Here is a 13,218-nt window from a genome sequence, read left to right as displayed (position 1 = left end):
TTGTCACATCTTCAGTATTGTTGCTATGGTTGATCAATGAATACACGTGGGCTAGACCCGTACCTCTACTACTTTCGCTGCGCACAGAGCGGAACAGAAATACCAAGTGTTTGTTGTTCTCGAGTCTGTATCGTGGTAACGACTCTCTCAAGATGTGTTGGCGGTGAGATAACCCGCCGGGAGAAATTACTTGAGTATCTACAGTATTTAAATAATAACTTGGATCTTAAAAAGGGCATTGTTTAATTTGAGTGTAAGACAGTTAAGAATTCTTAATTTACCATAAAGTCTCAATACCCCTGAATTCAGATTTTTTTCTCTAAACGTTTGTTTTTTGTGATTGATCTTGACAAGCTGGCGATCAGATATCACTTATTAGATCCCGTGGTCGATTCAATGGCGACCTTTGGAGGGGTCAACCGAACCCCAGGGCAATACGCTCTGTTCGAAGCAATTAAGAACAAGCGTTATCGGCAGGCTTTGCTATTGGTTGAGGCCGGAGTCGATGTAAACAGTCGTAATGAGCGTGGTCAAACACCGCTGATTAGCACGTCCATCTATGTGGAAGACTGTAAGAACCGTTCTAAGCTGGACAGACTTTTCCTGGACGCAGGAGCTGATCCCAATTTTCAAGACTGGCAAGGACTTACTGCCCTCATGCACGGATGTATCAGAGGACAAACAGATGTAGTTCTTATACTTTTGGATAACGTAAGTCGCGGTGAAATTTCATAAACTGCTTATTTTAGAAACAAATCAACAAGTTCAAACAAACAGAATAACAATACAAAGAATTAAATTGTGGCAAAATGCTACAAGTTCTTCAAATACCTATAGAATGATAGGTTTCTTTTTTTTTGTGAGTGTAAAACACTTAAATACACCATTTCGATTTTCGATACCTCACTAATATAAAGACTTGGTTTGGTGTGATATTTCGTGGGTGGTAGTGTCCAGCGTTACTGATGAGGAGTGGAATTCTCCGAAACTAGTCTGGGTCTCAGACACCCCCCTCCCAATGAAATAATAGACCATTCCAATCCTTTACTTGTTGTTAGACAAATGTTTAAACAACTCTATTCAATAATAAGATTTACTTAAGTAAAGTATTGTCAATTAAGATGATTTAATATCATAATTAAGCTTGGATTTTTTATAGGGCGATTTTGCCGCTTGTGGCCTAGTGGTTGGTGTACCGAACTGTGGAACTAGGGTCCATCGTTCGAATCCATTTACCACCAAACTAATTTGTGTTGCGCACTTTGCATCAGTAGTGTGTTATAAGAGTGACGGTCAAATCTTACTATTCAGTCTGACAAGAAGAGTAGACGCTGGTTGTTGTTGTTGTCTAGCTGCATTCCCTCTAGTATATGACTTCGAAATTAGAGACGGATAGCGCAGAGATCCCTCGTGTAGCTTGGCGCAAAATCCAAGAAACAAACAAAACTAGAACAATTTAAATAATACTCTCAGAAAATCGAAATCTGAAAACTGAAAAATTTTATTTTCTTGTCCATGTAAATTAAGTGGTAAAAAGTAAAAGGAACAGTGAAACTTCAGTTGCAGAGGTTCTCATGTAACTGTACTATTTCAATTACTGCTTTTCCCATTACCATTATACAAATTCTATAATAAAAATATAAACCACCAAAAAAAAAGGTCACTGTTTACACGTCTGTCACTTGTATTTGCTAGAACGTTACGTAGCTTGTGCCAGTTAAGATAATAATTACTAAAGCTTCAAACAAACAAAATATACTTTAAATTCAAATCAATGGTGATTTATACAAATATACATATTGAAACAGTTAGCACGTGACACTATAGAGGGCACAGTCGAGTAGATGAAATATTTTTTTCCTCCAAAAACTTCAAAATAGGTGGTAATCTCTATAAACTTAGTATTAAGTAAGGTGTTATGTTTTTTATAGAAATAATACAAAGACACTTTAGTAACAAACAGAAAACTGCCAAAGGTCGATAAAGCATATAAGTAAAAAAACAAATGTATGTTAAGGCATGACAAGAAAATCTGGAGCAGGGAAGAGAGAATTCTTCAGTGAGATGAGAATAAATGTACAAAACAAGGACTATTGGTAACTCCTTAACGGACTGACAGATGATTAGTACTAAAATATTGTCTATTGTAAGTTCGCTTACTAGAACTAATACTTAAATATAGATGGTGCTACTATTTAATACCAGTCCATTGTAAATTCACGAACTGAACTAGTACTTAACACCAGTCTTTTGCCAGTTCAATGACTGGTGCTAATACTTAATACCAGTCTTTTGCATGTTCACTGACTGGTGCTAATAGTTAATACCAGTCTTTCGTAAGTTCACTGACTTGTGCTAATACTTAATACCAGTATTTTGCCTGTTCAATGACTGGTGCTAATACTTAATACCAGTCTTTTGTAAGTACCCTGACTTGTGCTAATACTTAATACCAATATTTTGCAGGTTCACTGGCTGTTGCTAATACTTAATATCAGTCTTTTGCCAGTTCAACTTAATACCAGTCTTTTGTAAGTTCACTGACTGGTGCTAATACTTAATACCAGTCTTTTGCCAGTTCACTGACTGGTGCTAATACTTAATACCATTCTTTCGTAAGTTCACTGACTGGTGCTAGTACTTAATACTTTATTGAACACAGAAGAACCAAACATAACATACACACATAGCTCTCTCTCTCTGATGTAAATGCTTCTATAAAATAAATTAATAAAATTTTACTAAATGTTGTTTAGATCATTTCCCAAGTTCAAATCTTACTGATCACAAGGAGATGTAAATATATTCAACGAGAAATTTTCAATGTTTTGAAAGAAATTGTCGTCCTGCTTAAGGAATGTTCTAGAAATGGTTGTATGCTTCTCCTATACAAAATTTAGCAAGAAGTAATGTTCTTTAATTTTATCAGTAGGAAATATTCCCTAAATTTAGCAAGACGTAATGTTTCCTAAGTTTATCGAAAAGTAATGTTCTTTAAATTTAGCAAGAATAAATGTTCCCTACATTTAGAAAGAAGTAGTGTTCTTTAAATTTAGCAAGAAGTAATGTTCTTTAAATTTAGCAAGAAGTAATGTTCTTTAAATTTAGCAAGAAGCAGTGTTCTTTAAATTTAGCAGAGGTAATGTTCTTTAAATTTAGCAAGAAGTAATGTTCTTTAAATTTAGCAAGAAGTAATGTTCTTTAAATTTAGCAAGAAGCAGTGTTCTTTAAATTTAGCAAGAAGTGATGTTCTTTATATTTAGCAAGAAGAAATGTTCTTTAAATATAGAAAGAAGTAATGTTCCCTAAATTTAGCAAGAAGTAATGTTCTTTAAATTTAGAAAGAAGTAATGTTCCCTAAATTTAGCAAGAAGTAATGTTCTTTAAATTTAGAAAGAAGTAATGTTCCCTAAATTTAGCAAGAAGTAATGTTCTTTAAATTTAGAAAGAAGTAATATTCCCTAAATTTAGCAAGAAGTAATGTTCTTTAAATTTAACAGTATGTTCCCAAGTTTAACAGGAGGTAATGTTTTCTGAATTCGCTTCTTTCACTTGACTGAAACGTAAGGATGGTAGCAAAAACGTTGCTGTAGTGTTGTGAGCTTTTAAACTGTTGCGGTTTGATTTCAGCAAGTGAAAATAGACAAAATTCTTTATATTTTTCTGACGAAAGTTCTTTTGTACTAAAATAATGTCAGATGAAAGTTATTGTGGAGCAACTCTCCAGTTTTGGGACAACAAGTCTTATATTGAACTACATATCAGTTCAATATTCATATGAGCTGTTATAAGATATGCTTAAATACAATATAAAAGGATTTAAATAGGTAACCTAAACCTAACCGTAATTAGAAACACGTTCTTGATGTAGTTATATATCACATTGACTACCTATTTCCGTTTCGCTCTCTCATTCTTAATAGATAGATTACTCGAATTTGTAGCTCATGTGAGAACATCAAATAAATGCGTTGAAGGCTATATTTTTAATGTTGTAATTTAAATGTTAACTAGAGGGAGCTGTGGATCTTAATATAACCTTTTTAAATCAGAAGGTTTAACAAGATAGGCCTAGAGCAATTAGGAAACTAAGAAAATGACTTAAAGTTTTATAATAAATTAGAAGCTAGCCTATAAATATCAAATAGTTGTGAAGTGTGGAGAGTGATTTTCAAGACAGAGAGTGTTCCAGTTAAGTGTGTTAAATATCACGGTCACTTTGTATAAATAAGTTAATTTGTTTTACGTCAAATAACGTCATTTGTAATGTAGGCCTCTAAAAGTTTACGGCAGTGTGCAGTTATTCAAGTTTCTAGAAACTTTAAAGAAAGAAAGTAATATAATATCGTTACGTGGGCTGAACGTTGAATTATTTTCACCAAATAATATAAAAGAACTTGCCAACGAAATAACTACTCTACAACAAAAGCTTTAATTTACTTTTTCATATATAATAACACATCGGGAACTAACACTGATATAGAATATATTATATAGTGAAATGGCAAAAAGAGAAAAGTAAGGGTTGGCAACTAGTTGCTTACTTCACCTCTTCGTAAAACGTACATATACTCTGACATATCTATCACATAAATCATCGGCTACCCTTTTAAACTCTTGTAAAGTGCAAATGTTGCCCACCACTACTGCCTATGGTAACTCATACTGTAGGTCATTTAGAAAAATAAAACTACCAACGAGATTCTAACTTGTCTTTCCTAAGTCTCAAGCCCTCCAGTGACACGGGAATATGTCTGCGGACTTTCAACGCTAGAAACCGGATTTCGATACCTGTGATGGGCAGAACACAGATTGCCCATTGTGTAGCTTTGTGCTTAACTTCAAAACAAACAAGCCTAATTCTCAAAACTGTGCCCTACTATCTTCAAAATTCAGCACTTATAAGAGAAAATAGGTAAGGATATTTTACTCCCTATAAGAGCCTAGTGGTTAAGACACCCGATTTGGAACCTGCGGATTGCTGGTTTGAATTTCATCACAGGATATGCTCACCCTTTCAGGAATGGGGCGTTAGAAAATGACGGTCATTCTCACTGTTCGTTGGTAAAAAGATGTCCAAGAGTTGGCAGTGGGTGGTGTTGATTAGCTGCCTTCCTTTTAGTCTATCACTTCAAAGCTAGGGACGGTTAACACAGAAATTCAACAAACAAACAATTTCCTTATAGGATAACATTTTCAACCTTGGAATTGTCCTAGTAGCTCTCTGAACTCTTTTCAATAAGTCAATATCCTTTTCTTGTATAAGGAAACCAAAACTGTACACAGTATTTCAAGTGAAGCCTAACTTGTGGTTTTTACTTGTACACAGTAAGCCTGTTAGACTTCCTACTAGTAACAGAGCACAACTTCGATGGCTTAAGAAACTTTTCCAACACTATGCCACGATCCTTTTCTTCAGTCACGCTATTCAGTGGATTTCCATATCTATTAAACTGTGATAATCTAAATGCACTATTTTGCACTTACTATAATTAAAATTTTTTTGCCAAATCCAACTTACTAATTGATCCAAGTTATTCTGTAGTATCTCAACATCTTCGATATATTGCTAGAAACACCTAACGGTTTAATATCATTAGCAAACTATACTAATATACTAATTATCCTCTTGACAATATACTCCCCAGTGGCTCATCGGTAAACCTGAGGGCTTATGAAGCTAAATATCGGGTTTCGATACCTGTGTTGGGCAGAGAAAATATAGACCATTGTTTAACTTTATACTGAACACTAAGAAAACAAACTTATCAATATATGATTAATGTAAATAAGAAAAAATGAAGACTAAATTATTGACCACTGAGACACTCCGCTAGTAATAATGGTCCAGTTAAAATATACTCCATTAATAACGGACCATTATTACTAGCGGATTAAATCATTGACCACTGTGACATTCCGCTAGTAAGAAAAAATGAAGACTAAATCATTGACCACTGAGACACTCTGCTAGTAATAATGGTCCAGTTAAAATATACCCCATTAATAACGGACCATTATTACTAGCGGACTAAATCATTGACCACTGTGACACTCCGCTAGTAATGATGGTCCAGTTAAAAGATACTCCATTAATAACGGACCATTATTACTAGCGGGCTAAATCATTGACCACTGTGACACTCCGCTAGTAATAATGGTCCAGTTAAAATAGACTCTATTAATAACAGCCTTTTTTTTTCTCCCATTGACACCCCCTGGTCACTCAGTGGATACTAAGAAGAGTTATAACGCTAAAATTCGTACTTAGATACCCATCGTAGACAAACCACAGCACATTATGTAACTTTGCGCTTAACAAGAAACAAACAAACAAACCTTCCATCAAACCATCCTACAATTCAAGTGGATGTGGTTTTTTTTGGTTAATATTTTGTGTGGTACTTCATCAAAAGCCCATACTTTTTCCGTTATCCAGATAACAAGAAATGTATTCGAAAAAAGTTGAAGAAAAAATATAATAAGGCAAAATTTATTTTTGATGAATCGAAATAGGCTTTTATTTGAATATATCGTAGTTCACTAAATGATTTTTTGTAAAACTTCTTTTGTCAGATTCTCTAGAATTTTCCCACTACAGAAATAAACATAACTGATTTTTAATTTCAAGTGCAACTTTTATCAACAACTTTGAAAATACGAGTAAATTTAGTAACTCTTCAATCTTCAGGAACCTGCCCACTGTCAATGTTGACCTTCCCAAAATATAATAGCAAGTCTCATATATATCTGATCTTTGCCAGTGGCGTCAGGCCGTAGGGAGTCAGGTACCGTATCCTCCTTCAGATTTGTTCAGATTGAAATGTTAGTTTCAGAACCTCTAAGCTCCCAGTGGCACGGCAGCATGTCTGCGGACATACAACGCTAGAAACCGGGTTTCGATACCCATGATGGGCAGAGCACAGATAGCCCATTGTGTAGCTTTGTGCTTAACTTCAAACAAACAGAACATCTTAAAAAATAGAAATGTAGATCTTTTGACCAGCAAACGAAAGAGCATCAGACAATAAGGATATAACCTACTCAAAATCTTGTGCTAGAAAGGTTTCCCGTACATTGGATCCACGTTTTAAAACTCAAGTTATTAATTGGTAAAGATCGTTAACGAGTCACGTACTTTTATGAATTGTTGGATTTGATACTGAATGTTCTAAAAATTCGAGTTTCTGAAAACGTGTTTCCCTTCTTAATATCTACAATTATCAATGTATAATTTCTGCCGAATCTGATATATGAAACCTGGTTTGGATTTTTTTTTTTTTGTAAATCTAATAACGGAAATCCTAATTTTAAATCTTTCTCATTGCGAACTGATACTTGGTTGACACAGCTGGATGTTTAGTATCTCCAAATACATAGAAAATCCTTATGTAGCAAGCCCAAGTTGAAGTCAGCTGTGAGCTTCTGGTTTCTGTCTACTGAATCAGTTGCAAAAAGGAATTGATCAGATTTAATTGCGTTTGGTGAAGAAGTAGTGTGAAGTCGATCAGTGTTGTCTATCCGGTCAGAAGGAGTGAAATCTATCAGTATTGTAATTCTTGTCAGAGTCTTGTCAGACTGGTCAGAAGGAGTGAATTTGATTGGTGTTGTCAGACTGATCAAAAAAGAATGAAGTCGATCAGTGTTGTCAGACTAGTCAGAAGGAGTGAATTCTATCAGTGTCGTCAGACTGGTCAAAAATAAAGAAGTCGATCAGTGTTGTCAGTCTTGTCAGAAGGAGTAGGGTCGATCAATGTTGTCAGTCTTGTCAGAAGGAGTGAAGTCGATCAGTGTTGTCAGTCTTGTCAGAAGGAGTGAAGTCGATCAGTGTTGTCAGACTGGTCAGAAGGAGTGAATTCTATCAGTGTCGTCAGACTGGTCAAAAATATGAAGTCGATCAGTGTCGTAAGAAGGAGCGAAGTCAATCAGTGTTGTCAGGTTGGTCAGAAGGAGTGAAGTCGAGCAGTGTTGTCAGTCTTGTCAGAAGGAGTGAAGTCAATCAGTGTTGTCAGTCCGGTCAGAAGGAGTGAAGTCGATCAGTATTGTAATTCTTGTCAGAAGGAGTGATGTCGATCAGTCTTGTCAGACTGGTCAGAAGCAGTGAAGTCGATCAATGTCGTAAGACTGGTCAGAAGGGGTGAAGTCGATCAGTCTTGTGAGTCCAGTCAGAAGGAGTGAATTCTATCAGTGTCGTCAGACTGGTCAAAAATAAAGAAGTCGACCAGTGTTGTCAGTCTTGTCGGAAGGAGTAAGGTCGATCAGTGTTGTCAGTCTTGTCAGAAGGAGTGAAATCGATCAGTATTGTAATTCTTGTCAGAAGGAGTGAAGTCGATCAGTGTCGTCAGAAGGAGTGAAGTCAATCAGTGTTGTCAGACTGGTCAGAAGGAGTGAAGTCGAGCAGTGTTGTCAGTCCGGTCAGAAGGAGTGAAGTCAATCAGTGTTGTCAGGCTGGTCAGAAGGAGTGAAGTCGAGCAGTGTTGTCAGTCTTGTCAGAAGGAGTGAAGTCGAGCAGTGTTGTCAGTCTGATCGTCTATGAAGACAGTTGTTCATTTGTCCCTTGTATAATGTTTTCACTGCAAATACTGTGTGAATGTACTATACATTGCGTAATGCTTGTATACGGCTCCAAGCATTATTAGTCTCAAAGTGGGTTCCTCGTCATCGAATATACATTGTATATATTATTAATATATCTACTGAGTTACATGTGCTTTACATATTGTGTTACATGTACTATACGTATTGTATTACATCTACTATACATATTGCGTTACGTGTGCGATACATATAGTGTTACATCTACTATACATATTTTAGTACATGTACTACACATACTGTGCTACATGTACTATAGATATTGTGTTGCGTGCACTATACATACTGTTACATTTACCATACATACTGTGTTACATATACTATACATACTATGTTACATATACTACACATGCTGTGTTACGTGTACTATACATACTGTGTTACATGTACTATACATACTGTGCTACATATACTATACATAATGTGTTACATGTACTATACATACTGTGCTACATGTACTATACATACTGTGTTACATATATTACACATACTATGTTACATATACTACACATACTGTGTTACATATACTACACATACTGTGTTATGTGTACTATACATACTGTGTTACATATACTACACATACTATGTTACATATACTACACATACTGTGTTATGTGTACTATACATACTGTGTTACGTGTACTATACATACTGTGTTACGTGTACTATACATACCGTGTTACGTGTACTATACATACCGTGTTACGTGTACTATACATACTGTGTTATGTGTACTATACATACTGTGTTACGTGTACTATACATACTATGTTACATATACTACACATACTATGTTACATATACTACACATACTGTGTTATGTGTACTATACATACTGTGTTACGTGTACTATACATACTGTGCTACATGTACTATACATACCGTGTTACGTGTACTATACATACCGTGTTACGTGTACTATGCACATGTATGGAATAATATTTTGGACTGCACTGTGATGTCTGCTCTTATTCCTTCCATTGTTAAAATGCCCCCCAGTGGCACAGCGGTATGTCTGCGGACTTACAACGCTAGAATCCGGGTTTCGATACCCGTGGTGGGCAGAGCACATTGAGTAGCTTTGTGCTTAATTACAAACAACAACAACCATTGTCAAACGTGTATAACTATGCACAACATCAATATCAGTAATAATAATTATTGGGTATTTTCCCCCACCCCGAAAAGAAATTGTTGGTTTCTGATTCTACTATATTTGACATCAATTAAAATCCTAGGAAAAAACCTTGTGCAGTCCTGGAGATTTGTATATTTTTTATCTATCATTCCTTTTATTTTACACTGGGTGTACAACATCTACATAATTCAGGTCAATTCCACTATTTCACATAGGAATTACAATGTTAGGAAAATTACTAACATATTATCTTGTAAAATCAGTAGAGAAATAAAAACACGTTAAAAGATCAGCCTTCTTTTAATCTTCAACAAAAAAAACCTTACCAACAGAATTCCTTAAAGGCCCAATCCATATTCTGATATTCTACCCACCTTTAACTGTTTGTTTTATTAGCACCTTGCTATATCTCATAAACCAATTTATATTTTAATGAAATCCCCATCTTTCCTATAGTTGGGTAAATATCCCATCCTACCTGAAACTTATGACATTTTCTCCCTTGTCTGTTTTGTAAGCCAGTTAAGTTTGGTCTTCTTGTTATATTAAAGCAAAACTAGCAACCATTTTTGTCACCATAGGTCAAATTGTCACCATAGGTCAAATGTTAAGGATTTTGGTCGAGTTATTTTAGTAGACAAAGAAGCCTAAATTTCTTATATTCTCTTTCTCAATGACAGAAAAATAATAAGACCATCGTTACGAACTCTTGGATCCCACACATTGACACCTTTTGATCTTTGACTTTAGCCTTGGATGTTTTACAAATTCGTTTTACTTTATTTTATTCTAAAATATTTTATATTTTAAAATAATGAGTTATTGTTTTTTGTTGCTGTTGTTGTTGGTTTTTTTTGCGCGGATACCAAATTATCCTTTGTAATTTTCGTATATGTAAAGTTTTCTAAGTCTTTCTTGGAACTTACCTGTAAACGATACGTTCTGCGAATGGTGCGAATTTTCTACTCTCAGTGGAACAGAGCTAAATATGTGGCTGACGTGTGATTAAGTTGTTATTCTGCAAAGACGTTTGAGAATCAATAGGCCCGTATCCTTGGAAACCGGAGTGTAAACTATTGTGTTTTGACGTGTACATAAGACCACAGATGAATGCATTGCCTAAGTGTGGCGGCACGACAACAATGAGTGAACTACTGACCTAGATTGATAAACGTAGGGGGGTATGGGCGGAGAAGATGCTGAGTGTAAGAAAACCATTATGTAAACATACTTAAGTTGCATACGTCTTGATGCTACCATGAGTGTACATGATAAATATGTATGAAAACCATTATTTAAACATACTAAACTTGTGTATGTCTTGATGCTACCATGAGTGTACATGATAAATCTGTAAGAAAACCATTATGTAAACATACTTAAGTTGCATACGTCTTGATGCTACCATGAGTGTACATGATAAATCTGTATGAAAACCATTATTTAAACATACTTAACTTGTGTATGTCTTGATGCTACCATGAGTGTACATGATAAATCTGTATGAAAACCATTATTTAAACATACTTAACTTGTGTATGTCTTGATGCTACCATGAGTGTACATGATAAATCTGTATGAAAACCATTATTTAAACACACTTAAGTTGCATACGTCTTGATGCTACCATGAGTGTACATGATAAATCTGTATGAAAACCATTATTTAAACACACTTAACTTGTGTATGTCTTGATGCTACCATGAGTGTACATGATAAATCTGTATGAAAACCATTATTTAAACAAACTTAACTTGTGTATGTCTTGATGCTACCATGAGTGTACATGATAAATTTGCTCTTGTTTTCAATCGTATGAGATCAGAGAAAAAATTTTTAGAAACTTTACAAAACAACAGATTATAAAAGAAGACGAAGCCCCTTAACGACCATGAAACTTATCAAAACACCCTATCGTTCTTGTAGAAATGGTCCACTTAAATCTAATAACAATCAGCCATACGTCTAGAAGTATTTCACTCGCATCTAATAAAATCCCCAGTCGTCCCTCTAGAAGAGGTCCATTCACATATAATAAAACACCCAATCTTCCCTCTAGAAGTGGTCTACTCACATCTATTAAAACGATCAGTCATCCCTTTAGAAATGGTGGTATTTCTGTTCTCTCATAAACACTCGGTGGTCCTTCTTAAAGTGGCCCGGCATGGCCAGGTGGTTAGGGCGCTCGATTCGTAATCTGGGTCCTGGGTCCGAATCCCCGTCCCACCAAACATGCTCGCCCTTTCAGCTGTGGGGACGTTATAATGTGACGGCCAGTCCCGCTATTCGTTGGTAAAAGAGTAGCCCAAGAGTTGGCGGTGGGGGGTGATGACTAGCCGCCTTCCCTCTAGTCTTACACTGCTAAATTAGGGACGGCTAACGCAGATAGCCCTCGTGTAGCTTTGTTCGAAATTCAAAACAAACAAGCCTTCTTAAAGTGATAGTCACAAACATGTGCTCATTCCTTCAGATATGGTCGCCTTTCTGTTCCAACACAAACACCCAGCTGTCACTATGTAAGACATTATATCGACCAGATGTCTTAAAACAGTACAAGTTCGGAAATACGGAGAGAGTCGTATCCTCCTCATCCTCTTTGCTTCAAGGAAAGCCTTTCAATTTCCTTTTTTTTAACTACTCTACAGGTTTAGTGATTGAAAGTTTTAAGATCATGGAATACCTTAAAATTACACTATACGTGTACTTTCTCTATCACTTCTTTACTCGAATGTCTCTTATCCTCTGTTGATATTTAGTTACGTTCATACCCCCCAAGGGGCACAGCGGCATGTCTGCGGACTTACAACGCTCGAAACCGAGTTTCAATACCCGTAGTGAAGAGAACACAGATAGTTCATTGTGCAGCTTTATACTTAAACTACAAACAAACAAACAGTTATGTTGACAAATGAGATGATGAGATTCTCGCCCTATTATTCTCCTTGTTATATATAACAAAATGTCCTTTAACCAGTTAAATAAATAAATACTCGAAAGTTTGATAAAACGCTGCATTTTGAAAAATAATCAAATAATTTTGTATCTTTTATATATTAACAAGCATAGAATTATTAATTAATATTTTAAATTGTTCAGATTTCTCTAAAACGCCTTCTTTCTTCGTGTTTAAGTAACCCAGACAACAATACAACTACTGCATGGTTCTATATGAATAAATGTGGTCAACTTTTCGATCAAATTTAAATGACACTGACTTAACGTACATGATCAACTAGTATTTATATCAGCATACAACGGGTATTTCCAAGAAGCGAGTATTGACCAACAATAACTCGGATGTCTGCAAACTGAAGCTTTGCTGTCAAAATGTTACTTTTAGAAGGTTACGTTTTGTTAATAACCTAGTTTTTTTTTTTCAGGTTGCTATGACAACCACCTTGAACACGAAATTCAAACAAGTTGTATGTTCGATGTTTGTATGGTTTAATTTGTTTGTTTGTTTTGAATTTCGCGCAAAGCTACAC

The 13,218-nt window shown here is 35.4% G+C and overlaps 1 protein-coding gene across 1 annotated transcript in view; it reads left to right on the top strand.

Annotated features, from left to right (window-relative positions):
* Positions 1–357: 357 nt before the first annotated feature.
* Positions 358–13,218, top strand: part of LOC106472930 (uveal autoantigen with coiled-coil domains and ankyrin repeats protein-like) — a 17,815-nt gene continuing 4,954 nt past the window's right edge. The window contains exon 1 of the mRNA XM_013933600.2: positions 358–711. Coding sequence (XP_013789054.1) covers positions 397–711 — 315 coding nt within the window. The 5' untranslated portion in view covers positions 358–396. The remainder of the gene's footprint in view (positions 712–13,218) is intronic.

This window comes from Limulus polyphemus, unplaced genomic scaffold (assembly GCF_000517525.1).
Source record: "Limulus polyphemus unplaced genomic scaffold, Limulus_polyphemus-2.1.2 Scaffold5744, whole genome shotgun sequence".
NCBI lineage: Eukaryota > Metazoa > Arthropoda > Merostomata > Xiphosura > Limulidae > Limulus > Limulus polyphemus.
This window is presented reverse-complemented; position numbering and strand designations above follow the sequence as displayed.